This window comes from Pezoporus wallicus, unplaced genomic scaffold (genome assembly GCF_028554395.1).
Source record: "Pezoporus wallicus isolate ANWC-B61680 ecotype Strahan unplaced genomic scaffold, APGP_CSIRO_Pwel_v1 contig_227, whole genome shotgun sequence".
Taxonomy (NCBI): domain Eukaryota; kingdom Metazoa; phylum Chordata; class Aves; order Psittaciformes; family Psittacidae; genus Pezoporus; species Pezoporus wallicus.
In genome coordinates, this window is record NW_026635704.1 from 10007501 (window position 1) to 10030499 (window position 22999).

General features: G+C 39.1%; 1 protein-coding gene and 1 long non-coding RNA gene across 14 annotated transcripts in view; one reads left to right on the plus strand and one right to left on the minus strand.

Annotated features, from left to right (window-relative positions):
• Window positions 1-22999, minus strand: part of ZNF521 (zinc finger protein 521) — a 232380-nt gene that overhangs the window by 185829 nt on the left and 23552 nt on the right. For all 11 annotated transcript variants that reach the window (XM_057397642.1, XM_057397644.1, XM_057397651.1 and 8 more), the window contains one exon: window positions 21961-22137. Coding sequence is in view for 8 of the 11 variants with exons in the window: in XM_057397644.1 (XP_057253627.1) it covers window positions 21961-22137 (177 nt within the window). In the remaining 3 variants the exon portion in view is untranslated. The remainder of the gene's footprint in view (window positions 1-21960; window positions 22138-22999) is intronic.
• Window positions 7290-20458, plus strand: LOC130592925 (uncharacterized). 3 transcript variants are annotated; one of them, XR_008970704.1, is made up of 5 exons: window positions 7290-7668; window positions 11703-11859; window positions 12500-12711; window positions 14216-14345; window positions 19815-20458. It is a non-coding gene; the product is annotated as an uncharacterized LOC130592925 (long non-coding RNA). The 3 variants fall into 3 exon arrangements; XR_008970703.1 differs by lacking the exon at window positions 19815-20458 and having other exon boundaries at window positions 14216-14419; XR_008970705.1 differs by lacking the exons at window positions 7290-7668; window positions 19815-20458 and adding an exon at window positions 8602-9061 and having other exon boundaries at window positions 14216-14419.

Consider the following 22999-nt stretch of genomic DNA (forward strand, 5'->3'; position numbering starts at 1 on the left):
AAATCACAGCAAAACCCAGGCACCAAATGGCAAATAAAGGGAAACAATGCAATAGAAATTGAATTTTTCAAAGGAATTTGGTGATGAGGTAGGTCCCATATCACAACAAAATTCTAGGGATATTGGGTCCTAACTCCTATAAATGCCTAACAACAAAATCCCTACCTAAAACTGCTTACCCTGCTCATCTAGCTGGAATCCATCTGGAGGAGAAAGAGGGATGGTAAAAATTATATGATCTTCCCCTGTGCTTCAGCACAAGATTCTCTTGAAAAGAGACGTTCTTGTTTGTCTCTTTATTCTTTTTCATGATCCAGGGAGTTACCTGGCACCTGGCAGAACCAAACAGGTCCTTCTCTTTGATGCACTTGACTTATGAGGTTTTTTCCCCCTCATCTTCTTAAAGAGATTGTCCACAGTTTGCATAAATCTGGGAGGGAAGCTGTCCTTTCACCCTGGGTACCTGATGGAAGTGTTCCCCCATACCCAGAGGGTTAAATCAATCACACAATAAGGAGTCCAGGAACAGAATTTTTCCACCAGGTGGGAGAGACCTTTCCTCTGCAGTATGGCATCATCTGCTTCCCATGATCTTTGGAAATTTTATTTTAAAAATACCCTGCTCCTCCAAGGACATTTTGGTGACAGCTTAGTCTCTTCCATGGTCTCCCTCTGGCATAGTATAGTTGTGGCTTTTTGTCTTTCAGTACAGGCTTTACAGCTTTCAGCGTAAGGGAGATATTCCACAATTATGCTGTTGATGGAGTGTGAAAACTAGACATCAGTGGTATCATACCCTAAGACTGGTCACCTCAGTGATGCAGGTCCACTCTTGATCTGTATTCCTGTGACAATGCTGCAAGTATCTTAAAAGATGAGACTTCCTATCTGACAACAGTATAATCAGCACCAAAGCCAGTTAACTACCACACACTGTATGTTTATGGTTCACAAGGCATCACATTGTTAATGAGCAGATAAAACAAGAAGAAGGGCTGTTCTTTGTTTACATCAATCTCCTCATAAGCAACAGATGTCCTGATAGACTAGACTGCATTGGCTTTGTTGGTTGAGAACCTCCTGCTGGCCCTGGATGAGAACCAAGCAGCCATACTGATTTTGATACAATTGTCGGCTACTTTTGTTACTACAAACCATGAACTGTTGCTGACTCATCTGTGGTCCCATGGGCACAGAGGAAATAATGTATGGAGTCATGCAGTGACTCCATGTATTGTTTTCCTCCTAAGATGACTACTGCTTGCTCACCCAAAGACTGCTTTCTTGTGGGGTGTCACAGAGTTTCCTGATATCACCCTTCCGGCTGACTGCACACATGAAGAAATGGCTGTCAGAATCACATTCTCCTGATTTCTGTCAAGGACAGATTTATGCATGCTTTGCCAGGACCAAGATTTGAGTGAAGACGAGCCATCCCACATCTAATGCACTGCACTGGCAGCAAGTCTTGGTTAGTTCCCAGAGGCAGAGAAAGACCACATTGTCTCTTTCCAGAGAGGCAGAGACGCCTCAATTCCGTGGTGGTGTGCTGAGGTCCTGCTGGGTTTCCATGTTTTGGACTACCCAGAAAAAGCCAATAGCCAAACAACCTTCTTGTGTGATGTCAGAGGCTCTCACAGTTCTATACACAGACTGAAAATATATATATGAATATATAAATATATATAGATTACCTTTATGCTCTCCTACAAAATGCCATCTTTAGAGGTGATCAAATATGCAGAAACGCTGTTACTGGATTCGATTTTATACAGAAACATCATTGCTCTGTGCTCTGTCATCCACTTAAACACTTACGTTCCCTTCAGCCATTGGTTATGGTGCTGCTCTTATCCACTAGTCTTACTTAACCTGGGGCCTATCTGTGACAGAGGGCAGACTTCCTGAGGTGCTTTATTCAAAGGACACTCCTCTGGTTAGCTCCTGAAAAGATGGAAGGTGCCCTTTGTAAAATCTCCAGTTCTATGAATTCTGTTTCCCTTATTTTATCACAGTTCAGATTTGTCAGCTTTGATGCTGCAGGGCCAATTTGGTGTGGGTTGTGTTTTGGCTGAAATGTGCTAGAGGAGGAAGAAAAATGGAAAAGAAAGCTGTAGGTGAGGTAAGGAATAATTGTGTAGCGTTTCAATGGCATTTGCATACTGATCCTAATTACTGCTCCCATTTTTACAATCCCTGGCAAACAGCTTTATAAACTGAAAAAACAAGCTCACATATTTATTTGTTCTCACACAGGGCTTTTTGTCATGACAGTCTATAAATGCCTACCTTGACATGCCATCAAGACTTCCTCCCTTAAAACATTTTTCTCAGCCTCTTTGGCCATGGAAGCTGCGGGTGCATGTACTCCTCAGACATTCAAAATCAAGCATTCATTATGGCATAGGCCATCGAGAATGACTTGGTTTTATATTCTGCTCAGTGAACCAAGATTACCTACTTCACTGCAAAGAACTGTGTAGCAGACCATCTCCTTTGTTTATTCTGTTTTCAGACAGACAAAAAGCAAGCCTGATGAATGACACATAGATGCCTTAAAAAGTTGTTAACTAGAAGTATTCTACAGTTTCCCACTCCAGAGCTTCACCCTGTCTCTGATAACATGGCAATCCCCTACCCCTCCAAAGGGAAACTGCCTTACATCTTACCAAAAATGCTTTTCCCCCTTAAAATACAGTGGCAAGGCTAATTTTCTTGTAAGTGCAGGTTACAGCTTGTTGGTCCAGATCACATTTGCAGTGGGAAGTAATGTAACGCTCCCTTTTCATTTCTCCTGGCCAGCAATCACTTCATCTCTGAAGCAGAGTGCTGTGTGAGTCTGCTCTATAAAGCTCTGTCTCATGAGCACTGCAGATGTCCTCGAGGCGTAAGTCTGAGAGTAGTCCAGGTAGCTGTGAACACCACCTGAGTGAGGCAAAGGATAACAATAAAGATGGCAGAAGTGCCTATATTTCACCAGGTTATTCTCTTTTGGTTTTGGTTTTGTTTTCTATATTTAAAAAGGTCAGTGTGCTCCAGCTTTAAAAGAATGACAAATAAATCAATTATTACAATTTCATCAAGAATTTTTTAAGCCTTATCTTTAATAAGATCTCACAAAAAAGCCTCTTAGTATACCCAAGTTACTATCACTCAGCAGCTGAGATAGCTGTATACAGCAGGGTCCTTTCCATCACACGGACACTTGAAGTTTGGGTTGGCAATACTAATAGCACACCCTTGAACTGTGTCTCCATTCTTCTACATGACACTAAAAGTGGACTGTGCTGCTCTGGAGCATTTTGTCAGCTCACAGTGATTGAAATATCCTCCCTGAGGCTCTTTTCTCCTTAATATCATGCAGGATTTCTGCCTCCTCTTTTAAAAGAAATTTCCTTGTTTAACTTCTCTAGGGTCACTGTACACTGGTACAGAAAAACAGGTACAAGACAGGTCTCTCTTTCATGTTAAATTTCTGTACATTTCAATTCTCCATAGGAAATTATCATAATTTCTGGATCAAATTACCTGGTTTTAACTACTGACAGGATCAAATTAACAAGAAAAAATGGAATATAAAATGAAACACATTGTAATGAAGGTGCGACACGCAGAAGTACTGCTAACAGACTGAACTCTCTTCCCCTGTTCAGAAAGGCACCTGCACATTTCCCAACCTTACAGCAGGCCAATAGTGAACAGACAAATTCAACAGGCTGAACAACGCATCTGAATTTAACTACACCTCTGCCTTCAGTGACTGAAAGTCTCTGGTCTCTTGGATTCGGTAACCTGCCAAGTTCAGAGGACACAGGCATGAAACTACTATTTTCTATAGAAACTTGTATTCAAAGAGGCGATTTTATGAAAGGACTGTACACTATGCAGACAACATAGAACATCAACAATCAACAAGCCAAAACCACTACGTTTCTGTCCTTTGCAAATCAAATACACAGACTTGGCACATCTACACCGTGCATTAAAGCAAACATAAAATGTCCAAGTTACTGGGGATCTTGCCAGCCCTAGAACTGACATAGCATCCTCAGAAAGAGAAGTTGTTTACTCAAAAGTTAATACAACTCTCTTACTTAGAGAGCTAAACTATCTCCGCATGGCATTATGCCATACAATACAGATGTAACACAGTTACTGCTCGCTACTGCAAGGGTCTCTACTCCCTTAATGCACTTCTTAATCACCTTCTTCCCTTTTGATACCCAGAAGGGCATCTTCATCAATACAGGGGCCTGAATGTCCATTGTCTGCTTTTGCTCAGCCTAACTCTCATTTAGTACACAAGCATTCATGAACAAAGAGTTTCTGAACCTAAGATTCAGCTTAGGTTCCCAAATTTATCAAATTATTACACTAAGCACAAGGTCTTTTCCTCAAGTATTTACTTCTTCCTTTGCTCTAGCAAACACCAATAATTAACAGCAAATAAAAGGCCAAAGAAAGCTGCCACAGCAATATTTAACTACCAGTTTTAGAGAAAAGGTTAATCTTTGCGTATGTTTAAGTGACTATATTGAAACCCAGAGTTCGATACCTTCATTTCAGATGCTAGTTCTACTTTCAACATCACTTAAAAACATAGAGATAACAGTCCTGTTTACTGTTTTGTCTGGTCACATTTATTCATTCCAATATTTAAATTTTTAAAGTTTTTAAAGTTCATCTGGAGCAGTGTTGAGGGTGGAGAAACAGAGGACTGTTTGTTAGCTTTCAGCAAGTGACATGGATCTTGTCCACTTCTGTATCCTTTCAACTATTACGATACTTATGTAGTAATTAAAAATTTCAGCATTCATGTTCTCCACCTTACTTACAGAATTTGCTACCCTTACATTTCTTCCACAAAACACATTTGACACATCTGCAAAATTATTTAGACTTAAGAGATCCATCTGCAAGTCATACTCTCATTTCAATGAGTAGTACATTATGGTCAGTAAACTAAATGTTGGGTATACTTTTATGAATGTCTATTTTCAAATCATTTGAACAAATTTATATGGTATATAGATATGCAAAACAGGCAGTGTTAATAGATGTTGCCCTCTAAGCTTTAAAGCCCTCATCCATTACTTTGAAGCTACAGAGGTCGGTATTTAAGATCTCAAATAAAATATACATTTCAGAATACAATTTTATAAATAGTAGCAATTTTTTAAGGGCCTGGTATACTTATGATACAGAAAGATTCCCAGAAAATGTCTTCTGAAATAGAAGCTTTGATGGATAGGAGCCAGTAGTTTAAATCAATATACAACCTTGTAGCAAAGCAATGTTGGTGCAAGTTTTATATCTCCAGATCTTACTTTGTACTCAGGTTCCACAAAGCCTAAACTCAGAGCTGGAAGAATTCACTTTGTATCCCAAATACAACAGTACGATCTGTCATGGGAAAAGGACAATTTGGAAACCAGTGCAGTACTGTTACAGCCACATGGAAATTCATTGTGGGAGTGATTGGTAGTATATGCATGCACTGTGACTTGCTTCTGTGTAACAGTACTAACTGGCATAACTAGTATAAGGAAAAGGCTAGCTTACAATTCTGATTAAATTAGTAGACCTGCTTTGTACCAGTAATTTCATCCTGGAATGCCATATATTCCTATTTCTCACCTAAGCCAACGGGAAAAGGGTAAAAAATAGTTAGAAATGCACCACCAAAGAAACAACCTCCACATCCTCCATTCCTCACAGCTCTAACGGAAGATCTCCAGCAGCATTTTCCTGCACTTTAACCACATGATACTATTTACAAACAATCTGAACAGTCAATATGAGTTACCATTATGTCTTTTATGCGTTACTTTTTCTTTTAAAATAATCTGTGCATCTCAATGCCCCAAATTTGGAAGTGGAGCATTCCTGAATAACAACTTCCTGGTATACCATTTCACCTCATATGCAAAAGTTTCCTTCACTGATGGCCTGGAAGAAGTAGTGGAAAGCATTAGATTGTGGAATGGTCAAAAGACCAAAGCAATGTGGAGGATGTTAGTATTCAATGAAATTACTTACCTTTGCCTGTAAAGTTAAATCCTTGCCTGAAGTTTACTGCTTTTCAGTCTGGGAATAATTTCTTTTTGCTTCCTCAGCTTGGAGAAAACAGCGGTAATTCTGGGTTCAGGCTGAGACAAGAGACCATTAAGTGTGCCAGAAAGGTGTCTTTTAAGGGAGGTAATAGCTGAGCAGAGCATTTCTGTATCACAACTTCAGATGCAAGAATGTATATCTCACCTTAAGCTATTATTTTTAATTTAATTGTTAAGTACCCTTAGATCTTCCTAACCTTTCTGAGGCACTTTGAGGATAAATACATCAAAGGCCTAAGGCAAAAAGGTACTGTCACACTGGGAGTTAAACCCCAGACACACAAGATTTGAGAGACACACTCAGTATTTCTTCACCAGTCATTGAAAAATGGAAGTTCAAATTCTTAAAAAAAAAAAAAAAGAAAAAAAAAGGAAAAAAACATTAAAAAAAAAGCAGGAAAAAGCTGTATGCCTTTCTCTGGCTGAAAACATTGAAGTAATTATCTACATGAAGCAGAAGATTCTGACTGTAAGTAATACTTATGAAAAGTGACACTAATTTATCTAACTCATCTTCTCTCACCTGGTCCCCTCCTCATTCAGCTATGCACTCTCTGAACCTTTTTCATGTAGGTTAGCTTTTCAGGATCAGTAATTTTAAATAGCTTAAAATCTACTCATGGCTTAACAATCATAGAATCATAGAATAGTTAGAGTTGGAAAGGACCTTAAGATCATCTAGTTCCAACCCCCCTGTCACAGGCAGGGACACCTCTCACTAAACCATGTCACCCAAGGCTCTGTTCAACCTGGCCTTGAACACCGCCAGGGATGGAGCATTCAGTAGAAGAAATGAGTGGACTTCAAACCTATTTCCTTTATAAGGGAGCAACGGCTTGCATTAATTGCCAGCAAACAAGTAGAATAATTTCCCCAGTTTGATCCTCAAATCTGTACTGAATAAACCATGTCTGTTCTTTCATTTAGAAATCTTCTGAAAGGACAGGCAAATAATTGTAACACAAAAGTTCTGAAAGTGAGAAACACAAGTCGATGATGTTCAGATTTTTACAACTTGTAAGTTATTTAAAAAAAACATCAGATCAAACACACAGTTACATCATTTCCCTTTCTACCAGCACAAGAGTCTTCCATATTCTCAGCAAATGTAATACAGTAAGGGAGAAACGTAAGAAATTTAAAAAATGAATGAGAACTATGGGGAGAGGGAAGTTAGAAAGACATGGCCTTGAATAATGAGGCAATGCAGAGAAGGTTAATATTCTATGAAATTACTTACCTTTATCTGCAAAGGTAAACTGTAGTCTGAAGTTTACTGGTTTTCAGTCTGGGAATAACTTCTTTATATTTCCTCAACTTAGAGGAAACAGTGGTACTTGCAGCAATGCTAAAAAAGTAGGCTTAGTGAGTGGGTTTAAGTATCAGGGAGGAAACAAGTCACCAAGCAGGCCTTAGACTGGAAATGGGAATTTTAATCTTTCATTTTTCCTGCTGTAGCTCACAGAAAACAGTGCAGACTGGCTACAGAAGAATCATGCCAAAGAACATACGAGGGCTCATTTTATGAGATCAGTTTTGGAGTTGCAATTCTAAGGTAAAGTAACTTTATTTAGCTATCCATCTTCGAATGATTAATCCACTCACTGCATGAACTTCAAATGAACTACACAAATCTGAGCCAGGTCTATGTTTTATAAAAAAAACAACAAAACCAGAAATAGGGGGAGAAGTATGAGATCCTGCAGGCATTTTGCTCAGACAGGCTTAGTGTTTCTTAAAATATGGTACTTCTGATTATGCTCATAAGGTCTGGAAAAGGGTAATGCTACAGTCTTTACTTACACAATAATATAACATTACATATGTTATTTTAGAAGCATTTCACCAGTGTAAGCGAGCTATACACATACAAAAATAGATACTTTTTGGATCCAGGAGATGATATACAGTTTCTTGAGGAAAAAAACACACAACAAACCCCCCCAAAAACAACCGTCCATGTTTCTCAACTATTAAATGATAGCAAAAATGCTAACTGTAATATTTTTAACTGAAACATACAACATAATTATATTGGAATTTTAACATACAGCACCTTTATGGGCAACTGCTATTATACAAAAGGCAACTAAAGAGTTGTATATTGGAGCCATGTCGTGAAAGCCAATATGCAATCTAATTAACTCGCAATGATTCTTCTTTCAAGCTGATTTAACTCCTTATTGAGAAGCAGGAAGAAAGAAGAATCTTTTATTCAGCATTTTAAACAATATATAAGAAAGAAGGAGAAAGGCTATAATAAACAACTTGGAGCCAGCCAAAAGTTGCAACATCTTTTTACAGGAAAAGATGCTTGGTGAAAATTTCATTTACTTTTCCATCCAAAAAGACACTTCCATAGGAGTATAGGAAATGTTAAGAACCATTTTTACATTCAAGGTAATTTTTCTTCAGTTCCCTTGTCACCAAATACAATTGCAATATACAATCAAAACTTTTCAGTCATTCTGAAAATAGTTAATTTTCTTTTTCATTTGTTTGCAAAATACGTTGTTCTCTGCTCTTCCCATTCCCCCTCCACAGGCATGTAGTTCTGATAAAACTATATACTTCATTATTAAGAGAATAGCTGGCAAACCTATAAACTATGCAAATAACATTTGGATTGCAAACCACGTTTACTACCCTTGGCTGATGGAAGAATGATAATTCCATTCACTGAGACCATACTGACTACCTAAATACACATTTCCTGTACCCCTAATAGCTTCCACAGTTTAGTAAACACATTCCACATATTACAATAAAAGATTTCACATCCAAACTTTTCTTCAACAGAGCATCCTGTATTTATTCATCCTTGAATTTTATGGAGGGAAAGGGAAGAACGCTGCAAGCATTTTACGGCAATTGTACTGGGGTCTGTTACAACACGTGGTTTGATTTTCAAACTATCTAATAAGAAGCAGAACCCTAAGACTCAATGAGTATGTATTAGAAAGCATACATTATGCCCTCTATCGAAAATTACGTAATTTGACAGTAAAATGTATAAGTAAGCCCATAATTACCTTAAGCGTCTGCCACACAGTCAACCCTCTGGGCTCACAAGTCAAAATATTGTGCTAGAGCTCACAGAGAAGAGAGGCAAGGAGAAAAAGGAGGGCCAGGATATGACTTTAGGGTTAAACACTACCCTAAGCCACTTCCTCGACCCCATGATCTAGAATCATATGGGACTGACAACACTTGCATGTGGAACAGTTTCTACAGCTATGGCTGGGTTATCAGGGGCAGCCTCCCTCCGTGTTTGATAAAAGAGCTTATGCTGTCACAGTCATACCATTTTGAAACACAGAACTCCTGTGACTACTACTTACCTGAAAAACAAAGCATTAGCCACATTTTAGCAATGCATGTCTGGAATAATTCACCCATTCACATCTTAAAAGCTGCAGTGCAATCTGCTTTTTGTGGACAGCAGAGATCCTGTGGCATTTTTCACAAGAGCAGGAGGTTTGCCACATTTTTCTTGGCCAGAGTTTCCTGTCTCCCTCTACTATGTCTCATGGGTCTTAGCTGCTGCCTTCTGCAAAGCTGGCTACATTTCATGTTATTGTAGATAAATAGTTGTAAAATACTATGTTGGAGCATAGAAGATAAAAAGTATTGTGCAATTCTTACATGCATATCAAATAGAAGGTTTGCCCCACATGCAAAGAGGAATACTGACACACTGAACATGTATTTATTAATCAGTTACATCTGCTAGGGCCTTTCACCACCCTCACAGCATCAGATCCACTAACTGAGGTGCAGTTTCAAAAACATTGTACGAAAAAAATCTGTGGGATTCACAGCATACAGAGATTCTCTTTGATTTCATATTCAAGCCTATGAATTTTGCAATAGGTAGAATTTAGGCTTTAATTTGTATTGGGCTTCTTTCCATGCCCATAGAGGAGAACTGCACAAGTAATTTTTAAGCATTTCAGGCACTGTCCAATAACTGAAATGCAATAGGAATGTCTACAAGCTTCTCCTGAAGGCAACTCAGTATACACAAACTCACCCTAAACAATAAATCAGGGCCAGCTATGCCTGCATTGAAATGACAAGAACCATATGGTATGTGGAATACCAAACATTCTTTTGTCCTGTTCTATGAGGGGTAAATGTTTCTACCCCTTGGGAACTTCTTGTGATTTTTCAGTGGTATTCACTGTGGTGCGTTCCTGAAGAAACATTACACAAAACCTGGAGCATTTATTAAAATCTAAAAGTGATCAACTCAAGAATAAGCCTGTGCGCAACTGTGCAAGTATCAAGACGGACTGTAGACCTGAGACTGAATCTATATTCTTGGTCCCTACAAAAACCATCCTCAAGTCCAGCAGAAGCTGCAGAATAAAACCAAGTATATTGAGTATGTCTGCTATTCTTGCTGCAGTACCCAACAGGAATAGTAGCACTATTCACAGGATCCTAGAGGCAGAAAGGGAACAGAGGCAAACAGCAGAGAGTGAGAAAGGAGGGAGAACAGACAAGAAGCAGAGAAGCAGTAGGATTTTCCAGCGCTAGAGAAAACCATCTCCACCCTTCTCAGTAAAGGAAGAACTGCTAGGATACCTGACCTGCTGATACTGGAAAAGGCAACAGAAATAAAAGCAGACCTCCAGAAACACTCAGTAAGAGAATGGAAAATATGAAGATAACAAGAACAAAAATGTAGAGCCTCAGTAGTAAGAATAAGCATACCAAATAGCAAGAGAAAATCAAATGACAGGTGAGGAAGGTCACAAAAGATAAACTCGATTCTTCCATTTTCTCAACCTTTGCTTTTGAGAGCACCTGGTATCATGGCAGACAAAGGAAGCTTTTGTACTTTGAAACTAACCTGCCATAGGAAACTGCTTGCAAACTTAGGGTTAATACCACAGCCAGTCAGTTGTTTGGGAAGCACTATTTGGAAATAAGTTTGTTAAGCACTGACTATTTTGAAATTATAAAGAGTGTTGGAAAGGCAGAGACCTGAGTGGCATAGAGAAGAATTCTGAGAGTAATAATACAATCAAATGAGAACTTGAACTCACTAGCAGAAATCCTGCCCTCAACAAACATAATAATGACATTTCCATTGGTTTCAGTGAAGCAAAGATTACAGCCAGCAACTGATGGACATAAACTGAAAACATTCTCCAGGAAGGCTACAGAGATGTCTGATAAATGAAAGATTGTCCTGTAATGCAAAATATCATAACATGACAGAAAATGCAAATATTAAAACTTTTTTCAGTATTTCAAATGCAGTTTAGAAAAATAATTATACAGAAACCTATGGTTACTGACATTAAAATAGTTCAGGACAAAGATGTGTTACTTAGAAACTGAATTTACAGGAAAGATCAAACACACTGTTTTGCAAAAACCCAAGCATCACTTCTGGCCACTACTGAAGTCAGATAATAGCAATAAGAAATAAATGCATACATGCAAAAAATTATTGATGTTAATTAATGTGTTAACGATAAAACTTATGTGTTATGCACTCATGCTGAAGCCTGCATTTGTCAGAGAAAGGTAAATTAACAACTGCTGTTTAATTTCCCTATGCCTTTGCTTTTACAGCTGGTAGAAGGTTTGCAAAGTACTTGAAAAACTTGACCCTTCTCCAGACTCCCCCGCATGAGTCACCCAACCCTCCTTCAGTCATTAGACTGCACTTCCTGCTGGGATCCAGCAATAAAACAAACGAGAGACACTGGTTCTGGTCATGGTGAGGGAAGTAATAAACCAGTGACAGGTATCCTTACGATATTCAACATTAATTCAAGTATATTATACATATCTACCAAGTGCCAATTCATGGCAGTATTTACCTATGTATGAGTCTATGATTCTATGTAGTATCTTACTATTTCTAAAGACATTTTGAGGCACTCAGTTCATTCCTTGCCCTGAAAGCATGCCTTGTTTACATACAGGCAAAAGAATTTGCTGCATTTTATGTGCTTCAGAAATACTACAGATAAAGATATTAAATTACTTGTACATGTATATACTTAACATGATCTTGATAGCGTATAAACTTAACATGATTTTGATAGCATTATTAAAAGTAAATTTAAAGAAAAAATTCACAGATAATGTTTCAGTATTTCATGTCATTATTAAATTCATGTCAAATATTCTCCTGTCAATTTTGAGATTTTTGGAAGTCAACTGCCAAAAAAAGTTCACTTTTTCTAGTTTGCTTCAATTCACCATAACTCTCAGTTCTACCATGTTTTTAATACATTCACATTCCTGGGCAAACCCCACTTCTGTCTCCCCAGAAATAAATCCCAAATGAAACATCCATTGAGAGAAGTGATCATGCTCAGTCAGCCAAATTTAATAAGAAATTTACCCTTTTCTGTCCACAGATTCTCCTGGTATTTTAGTTCCAAACTTGCCTACTATTACAGTAACTGTGCTAAGAGAACTGCTGTCTCCATAAACTCCTTGGGTTCATTCCACAGTGTACACAGGAGACACAACCCCTTTAAACTTCAAGGAGATCCCATTGCAGTGTAGAAGAGAAAAATTCAGAGATTATGGAATAATCATCTCCAAATCGATCAATTTCCCCCTGAAGGTAAAAAACTGAAAGAAAGAAAAAAGTTGAACAGTTCCAGCTTGCCTTCTTGAAGGGAAAGTACCCCCAGGGCATGTTGTAGAATGATCCCCATCTCTTTCTCCTGATGCTTATTAAGAGGTCATAGATCTCAGTTACACTACAGCATTCCCAAATGATATCTCTAGCTAAGGACTATGACCTCTTAGTACAAGTACAGGGATATAAAATTAGGAATATTAAGGGTTCATACTAAGAAAAAGTCTGCCTCAACTACCAGTCATTTTGGAAAAACAGTTGGAATTAATGGCATATCTCATGTCTTGTAAAAAACAGAGGAGTTCTAGCAAAAGGCACTGCAGGTTTCAGTGTTTCACATAGGTGCAGCGCCTTGTGCCAGGGCTAAATTTCTATTTCAACATCAAAGTGGATTTCCACAACAGAATATTCAATACAAAAGGTGTTTTTCTCAAAAAGCACAAGGTATGGCTCAGAACACGCTGGGTGAATTAAGATGTGCTTTCTCTTTGTCTTAACGCTATTCCCTCTAACAGCCAGAGTATGCAAGCAGAAGTGATTACTCAGGTCATTACACCAAGACCAGGCAGGGCCTGGAATGTCTTAAAGGACCTTTCCACTGCAACAATTCATTTTCTGACATGGGGGATTTTGTTTTGTTTTCATAAAAAGCTGGTTTATTACACCATCCAGATGATGCCTGAGAGGATAAACTGAGTCCATATAGGTGGTATGTTAGTGAACTACCACACCACCTGGAAACCTTAACACTCTACAGCTGATTGTATAAACATAAATTAAGGTTCTTCTGCAACTGTATTAAGCAAAGTGTTACAGAGCTGTGGGGCATTTTGTTACATTTGGCTTTCAAGCTATGAATTTAACTGCTGAACATATAAGTAATGATAATCTGTTGTACCTCCCATTCTGTTCATTTCTGAATGGTAATTAAAGCAAGCACCAATAATAAAACCAGCAAGTATTTCAAGAAAATTATTTTAGAAGGTGCAGGAAATTCACCACTTAAAAAGACTAGTTTGTAATGGCAACAAGAGCCATTTTGTGATACACCTACAATATGATATAAATATTCCAGTAAAATAGAAGCATGGAATAAACAACAGGTATTTTACTCTGCAGTAGCCGATTCTCTAAAACGCTGTACTGAATACATACCATAGGTGTGTACATGTTTATACATGCAAGACAATCATTACTTTATTTTTAATGGTGTGCCTCCTCTTCGAATCATACACATGAATTCCCACTGTACTGGGTAAAGGTCAGGGTAGCTCTGACCCTGTATCAGCAGCAGCTTTACAATTCAAAGTCTATATTACTGAAGACTGTGAAAAGCAAGACAAGCTTGGCCACAGGATCCATATGGACTACAAGAGTAATTGGAAGCAGCATAGTTATCATAGGGTAAGTAATGACTAGTTTTCCTTCTTCACATATGTGCCAGTGCTGATGATTCCCCCTGCCCCCTCCTTTCTCTCCCCTGCAGGCAACCATCTTCCTTGGACAATAAGAATTCTGAATTTCAGCTGCATAGATCAAATAGTGATTATAGTACTGCTCTCCCAATACTGGAATGAGCTCTGGCAGTTCCATCCTCCACAGAATGCCTGATAAAGGTCAGTGGATTACCTCATGTCATCACCTGGCAGATATCAGAAATTGGAACCTCTTCTGAAACAGGAGGGAGATGTCACTCGAGCATTGGGAGAGCAAAGTTAATATTCAATGGGAAAGTCGCAGCAGCCAAACGGTAACAGAGAGGTACCCTGTACTGCCCATTTGGAATTGCTCTGTGAGGAAACGGCTTGACCTTTAGAACACCCAGCAGTGGCTATAAATAAATGGAACAACAGACTATCAATGTAGTAAAGCAAAGTTCTGGATTTAGCTAGGGCAGATTTTTAACAGAATACCAGGGAGGCATTTGAACTAAGTCTGAAAAAACTAGGGAGCTGTATGGGTAAGTCAGTGCTTAGAAACAGGGATGATGATGTAGAACTAACTTGACAACCACAAAATGCCAAAGCCCAAATGTTATCATGGCCCCTCCCAGAGCCTAATGCTATTGCACACACCCACAATGGCATGTTAGGCATGCCCAATTGATGCTTTCACAGTCCTATGTCAAAAAAGCACCAGGTAGACATGTCCTCTGGTATAGCTTAGGACTGTGACCATAAGTCCTACTGCTGCACATGATTTGGGTAGAAGAGACTGAAGTAAAGCATACTGTTTACATAAACCTCTGAGGTACTCAGATTCTGGGTGACAGGCACAAGGGGTCTTTTAAACCTGCAAAACAGTGTGCTGTCCTCACTATTAATTCCTCATCTACACTGAAAGAGTGTTTACTTTAGAAGCTTTGAGCAGAAGTGATTAAAAGCATGTTTCGTATGTGTGATGCCCGAGTCCTGGGATGATTTGATTCATGTTCCAGACAGGAATATATAGCTCGCTTGTATAACACTACTTTGGCCAAACTCTGCTGCCATACACCACTTGCCCAGTAAGGCATGGATTGCTGCAAAATGCGTCCTAAGAGCCACAGACATGATGCTAGACTATTTAAATGTAGAAGACAGTTGAAAGGCAGTTACACCAATAACTACACCTGGTAACAGCTGCATTGGGTCTGCCTACACAAAACCCATTTGCCAACTATAGTCTCCAGTTGAGTGGTTTCTGCGGCAGACCAGCACTTCCTGGGCCAAGAAGGAGGTGTCTCTGTCCATGGTACTCAGTGAGGAAACTGCTTCCTCGTGAGTGGCACTGACACCAGCTTTGATCCAGTATCTTCCCAATCACATTCGGAGTTCATGTTCACATGGTTGTAAAGTCCTTGGTAGACATATACAGTAAATAAGCCAACCAAACCTATCCTTGCTAGTATGTGCTAAAAGAATCACCTGCCTTTTTTAGTGGTGGAAAATCAGGCTAAAAAAAAAAAAGGAGGACAATAGGAAGCAAAAATTAAACGGGGAGAGGGGAAAAGACAAATGAAAGATATACAGGAAGCACTCAGCCCCTTGGAAAACACCACTTGCTTCCTCTCCCACCTCCAAACAGAACAAAAGTTCTCAAGAGTTCCGGCATTTACAATTTATGCTCATGAACAGGTTTATTACAGGGCTTTCCCAAGTCAAGAATAACAGTTCCATGATACAACCATCAGCTGCTTTCACTTGCAAAAGGTTACTGACAGACAACTCAGGAAGTGCAGCAGGCTGCTTTTAAAACACTCAAGAGGAGAAGATCTACTGGTTTTATGACTGATTAACAATCTCAACAGCAGAGACTAATGGTTTCCAAGCAAAATGGGGAGGAGTTTATGCCTCCTTGCCCATGTTGGCTGTTCATTATGGACCTACTGTCTCTCAAGGTAAGCACAGGGTTTTGAAGAACAGCTATGCAGCCTACTTTCACAGCTTTCAGCTCTAGCATATAAAAGTTCCCTCCATACTTGAGCAGTACCAAGCTAGCTAGTATTTATACAGAATTTTGATATGAAAATCTAAGAACACAATTATCAAGACCTTCATCATCCTCCCTAGGAGCATGAAGTTTTGCATACAAAGTTCTGTATGGCAGATTCTCCGAATTGCTATGACTTTAGCAGGCCTTGGCCATTCTGTTATGCATGTAAAGGCTTCACACTGCTCTCTGAATTCAAATTTATGATTTTTGGAGACAAAGGTTGTAGTTACCACCTTGTTCTCCCTTTTCCCCAGGTATCAAAGATTTGAAGTTGCAGATATGGGTCCTGGACCACATTATTCTGCAAGGATGTAATTCCATAACATGCAAACTCAAAGAAGCATCACTGAACTACCATGTGTGTTGGCTGGCACAGGAAACTGGAGGAGAGGGTCTGCTTTCCACTCTATCAGTCAAATAGAACATCATTTTGTAGATAAGTCAAAAGTTTGTGGTCCAAAGCAAATGGAGAAGTAGAAGCAGTAGTACAACTGGGAAGCCCTCTAAGGAAAAAAAGAGACCTAAGCTCAAGTCCCAAGCCCAAGCACTGTTTGTCTTTCATTCAATAACTGTTTCATGTAAAATCCATATGCAGTCCTTGGTGCAGGAATTCTCAAAAGAAACAGGGTGACTCTCTCAAGTGAAGTAACTGTACTTGGCAAATAGTGCTTGGCAGTGTGCCACTAACTGCAATGAGGCAGATGAATATGCTTTTGGTGCATCACAGATTTAACTTCTTAGAGTCCTTGTCCTCAGAAGCACTTTCATCAAGCTCAGATTTTTCTCTGTACTGCAGAAATGACCAAGGACTCTTGCCCTGCATCTTTTCTCCACATAGGCAGTGGAAACTGAAAAAGCAATGGCAAGATCTGCAATGTATTTGGGCAGCTCTAGGATTATTTTGATAGCAGGAAGAGCAATTCTAGCTAGGATATCAAAGAATGACACCAAGTGCTCACAACATTTATCTTGTAGTCTCACTGTGCACCGCATACATCCTTTGGGACAAAATCCCCTGGAAAGTTTTCAAGTCTTCCAGTGAAGGAGATGGTTCTGTCATTACCAACTCATTCAGAAAGATAGAAGATTCCTGGGCACTAGGAAGAAGAGAAAAGAGGCAAGAGAAGGAAAGCATTACAGTGGAATCTCTATTACCTGCCATTTGGTAAAGTCCATGATCACCCATGGTGCATGCCGTCTGTGAAGCTGTTAGGTAGCACAAGCTCTTATTTGTAGATATGCAAGGAGGTGTTTCTCAACCACATAGGAGGATAGTATCTATGAAAATTAATTTTGGTCATAACTGGAAACACAGAAGTACTGACTTTGCTAGAAGTTCCCAGCCTAGTGATACTCCAGTGCTGATGGAGAGCAGCACTCAGAACAACTGGGCCCCAGTATATCTGCTGGGATTATTTTCATATGGCTTCTGAGAGGAATCTCTGAGGTGAGAGAGAGCAAGATTGCATCTTCTCACTGGCAGGGGACACACAGCTATAGCCAATAACCTTTTCAACACCAGGAACCACTTAGGGGGTAATATGTATGTATGTTACATACTGACCTGACATACTTACTCAACCTGTGAAAGCTCCAGCAGCAAGCCAGAGCCCAAAGCATAAAACTAAGTCCATCTAGAGGTAAAATAAATATCCCATGGAGAAATATCTCATGTACTTTACCTCAGAACACCCTTAGCCTTGAAGGTACTATGATTCAGTAGCCTTCTTTCAGACAAGTTTTACAGCCTGTAAATGGGGCTAGTAGGGAAGTCCTTTAACACACACTAGGTCTACTGACATTCAGGTGGAAGATGGCAGTCTTGTGTACCAATATGTCCATTGCTGTTGAGTTATTCAACAACTCAGCCAACTAGGCTGGCATCTTCACTGCATATCTGACTGCAAGCAAGGCATCATAATAAGATGCTCTTTTTTCTAGCATTACTTTGGTTATGGCTGAGACTTGTGATGCCAAGGCAACGTACAGGATCTTCAAAAGAACCAAGCTTGAGCTGAATGCCTCTGAACAGAATCATGCAGCAGAGAGGCAGCTCTCATGTGTACAGAGAAGACTTCATAGAGTATAATCCCTGAGAAACAGGATTGTTCTCTGTGCTGTGAAGGGAGAGGAGATTGTAAGTCAAGCAAGAGAAGATTAGGGAAAGCATCTGACAAACTGTGCCCTACCAACAGCATATATGGCAACATTGCAAAAGGTTAAGTTTCTTTTCCTGTTGGCAGAAGTAGGAGAGGATGTGTAGTTGAGGATTTACCAGTAGTGCACCACATTTGAACCTGCATGCATGCATGTTTCTACAGTGGGATCCAAACTGATGCATCCTAGAAGGACATCAGGTTCATAGTCAAGCTAATTATATCCTTTACTTATGTACACAACTTAGAGGATGACAATGTGCAAGTGGCTCATGAGTATTAAATGGAAATGCTGCAGGAAGGATAGAGTGAAAAAAGCATTAACATCAGACAGAAACACTATTAAATCTACATTTTTGTTGCCAATCTTTTGGAATGACTAAATTAATATAGTTCAACATCTTATCTGCCCATGATTACAAGTATTTCAAAGATTTTTTTTTTACTTTTTCCCCATTTATCCATTATCTGTATTCCACAAACATCACAGGAATTGTCAAGCAATTAACATAAATAAATCATCACCTTTTCAGAGAAAGCTTCAGTACATGAATTTCAGATGATAGCAAAAAATATTACCAAATAGCTCATGAAGGACCTGTTCCATTCCCCATTGAAGTCAATGGGAATCTTTTCATTGACTTCAATGGATATTGGATCAGACCCAAATTGAAAAGATCAATAGTGCACACATTACGATGAAAGAGCAGTTATGTCCTCCTCTACAGAAAGAACATGAGTTCAAGTCAAACAACAGATTACAGGAAGAAACCAGTTGGGGAGAACTTTTTTCTTCTCCTTTGAAAAATTTTGCAAGAGAACAGCAATTCAAGATCCTCAGAGCTAAATCTCACAGCCTTTAAGTAACATTCCTCTTCCACTACCCTAGGTGGGGTACACACATTATATAATGGACAGGTTACGTAATTCTTCAGCACCTGAGATGAGGCCCAGATGGAAAGATCATATATCATGCTAGATGATACACTCTGCCCTCCTCCAGAGAGAATACAGTTGACCCAAACCACAGAATATAGTAAAGAAAATTCAATTTTGGTAAACCTCTTGCCTATCTTTAACAACTTACTGACAGACAAATACCTTAGGGTGCCTACTGGTTTCACTGGGACTCCCAAGAGCAACCAGAGCAATTACGTAAAACTCTGTTGCATCAGAAGACTCTGATGAGAAAGGGAGGTGCAACCACACCTACACAGTCATGCTTTTTTGAAGACTTTGAATCTGAGCATGGCACCCACAGGCACTGCTGGAAGCCCAAGAAAAAGGCAAGAGACGAGGGAACTTGCCTAAAATGCTAAAGGGAATCCTTATTTTCATTTAATAGGTATTGTGCTTCAGAAGAGAAAGGTAAGCTGCTTGTCTGTCAACTGTTTGTCACTGATTAACTAAAAATAACGTAAAGCAATGAGGTTTTCTTAAATGTTGTGTCCTTAGTTTTAGGCCACACATGCAGCTTAAGACCCTGCATTGAATTCAACTCACTAACAACCTCTTTAGTATTTTTTGCTGGAGAAAGAAGAAATCCTTAACTCTGGCCATTCTATCCAGACCCCTCTCTCAAGGAAGGGTGTATTTTGGTCATCTACATTTATAAACAGAGGACATTTGGCTTTTTGTCAACTTAGTAGTCTAGAAGGATGTGCAGTTTAGGTTTTCATTCACTTCATTAGCTTTCAAACAGTCTGATCTCCATCCACTCACAATCACAATTTTCCTTGAAAGAGGCAAAGGTATTTTTAGGAGAGTTAAAGAATTTTCTTCAAAATTTGTTTTCATTCCTCCATCCTCTGACATCATACATGTATTCCTGTCTTTACACATGCACCCCAAAATGACTAATCCAGTATATTTGTTTCCACTCTTATTTAACAACATAACTCTCAGCAAGAGCTGCTGTATTCAGAAGCAGTGCTCCAGGACTCTTCCTACTTACTGCTTCCTCCTCCTGCTTTCCTTCAGTTCCTCAACCCAACTGTGCAAGCACTGTTCAGTGAATTCTGCTTGCAGCTTTAAAGTAAAGAAACAACTTAGCACACAAGGTAGGGGCAGAAACTAACTAACCAGAAAGGAGAAACAGCCATATCAGATCAAGGTGAAAAAAAACAGGGATGAAGTAGTAAAGGGGAGATACAGAGGACTGGGGCACGGGGAATGCTTTCTGGGAGAGGGAAGGAAGAGACAAGCTAAAGCCACTAATTTTTCAACACAGAAAGAGCAAAACAAAGAAGTATGAAAAAAAGGAGAGAAAAAAAAAAGTTTTGTAAAGTCAAGAGTGAATATCCATACTGCCAGAAAACATGAGCAATATAGACAAATACATTCTAGAAGTTTGCAGCAGTAGGGAATGGCAGAACTGTCTGCATCTGAAGTTAGAAAAACATTTTACAGGCAAGAAAAGGCAAAGCAATATATTAATAAAAGTGAACATTTGCTGCAGCAGATTTTCGCCTTCCATAATGTGAAGCTGGGATTAAAGCTATTTGACAAATTCACATTACTTTCTCAACTCTCCTACTGCTCCTACCCACTTACTCCTCTTCTGCTCACCTTCTCTTCACAATTTGTCCTCAAGAGCAGCACTGCTACTTGACTTCTGTGTTATCCTGCCAGGATGAAGCCTATGGATCTACTGGAACCAAAAATAACTCAGAAAGCCCTCCAAACATGAGCACATGTACACTTTCTAAAAACATTCCCAAATGGGAAGGATGGATTTCCTTGTTTACAAAGTCATAGTAAGGAAAGGTTTTTAAACACAACTGCATGGCAAAATTAATACATTTTCCACTGTAGGCACTAAAACTAAAGTACCTTTTAACAAAGAATAAAAACACCTTCCTGTTGAAACTGAGTCTGTTTGGACCTACAGTGCCTACTATCAAAAGACCTACAAATCTAAAGGGCAAAACTATTTCAGCAGATTTCATGTGGTTTCCTTGGTGAGGGGGCTGTCTACAACCATTTCAGAGGAACCTGGGCTGGCTACAGTTACATTCATGCAGCTCTTCTCAATTCAGTAGTATCTGACCAGCACTCTTGTTCCACCCTCTGACTGAAGCTGAAACTTTATTTTACTCTCTATCAATTTGCTTAATTCCTCTCAACCTCCAGTTACTGATTACTGTACAGTCATTTGTTGTTAATGGATTAGACTAACACAAGATCCAGCCCAGATCTGCAACATGCAAATCCACTCATTATGCAGCTGCACTTAAAGTTAACTTACAAATAACCTCTGCGTTCACAAGTGACCTAAGAAAATACATGTATAAGCAAAGTATGGAAAGCTGTACAGCATGAATACAGAAAATACACATGGCAGTTAGGCACCAACAGCTAATGAACACTTTAAATACAGTGACAATGCAGTAATTATCCATATATCCTTCAGTATGAAGGAAATCTACAGTGCCCCATTTGCAGTATAATCCTGTCCCAGAAACTGTTTATAAAAGTCTCACCCAAGCATTCAAGTGCACAAATAAAATAACTGAAAAGGAGGAGGGAGATCAGAAGCAGAAGAGATGGGAATCACAAACAGAACAGTGCACAAAGCCACAAAGTGATAAGTATTGTTTACCTGTCAGTTGACATTGATTAATCTTGTGTTCTGTGATATCACTCAGTGACTCAAACACCTGGAGGCAGCTGTCACAGCTGTGCACAGCTTCTTCTTCTAACTCCTCCCCCTCATCCGGCCTTTTCTTACAGTCTAGCACTTCATCTTCTGTCTTGTCTTCTAGTTTACAGTTAGGGTCTGAAAGAAAATCAAGACCATTACGTCAGGCATCTAAGAAGAGAACCTTTAAAAAGAAAAGAAAAAAATCAAGATAGGTTCTTGTGGCAATGATGAGAAGAAGCATATCTGGCATGACCCTGCAGGACACTAGATTTTATTGCTAAATAAGCTAAAGAGGTTTTTTTTTATTTTCCTTTTTTTTTTTTTATCTCAGTGAAAGGAGAATTTCCCTTCTACTCCCACAAATGCAGCTCTCTTTGTCATTCAAGCAATTCTTCTATACTTTAATGTTAGGTTTGTCAATTTTATCACAGCTATAGAAGCTGCTTTCATCACTGTAAGACAGGATGAACCACCTATGCAATTAGTTTTCAATGAAAAGAAAAAAATCAAATCAATGATTGTGCAGGAACTTCTTTTCACTGTTGACTACAGTGTTTCACAGGAAATTAACAGAATTAAGAGACTAACAAATTTGATTTACATAAACATGAAATTCATCTTGATTTTACAACTCACTCCAATACTCCATCACACACTATTTGACACAGTTAAAGCCCTGGAAAGATTATACTCTGGGTCAAAATGCTACACATACTTTGAACTTGTATATGACTTAAACCAAATAAAGTTCCTGTATTTGCCAGATGATGGAAAACTGGAAACTAACTATTATAAAACCTAAACAATACACAAGGAGGGCTTTGTCTGTTTGACCCATTAACAAGCATTTTGGGGTTCACAGGACAGCTCTAGCCTTAAGGCAGTAGTCCTGAGCCTAGTTGAAGCTTTTACACTGGAAGACATGCACAGGCTCACCACCATCCCCTATGCGCAGAGAAGCCACACAGCTTGCTGCACTACCTTGATTCTGCAGATG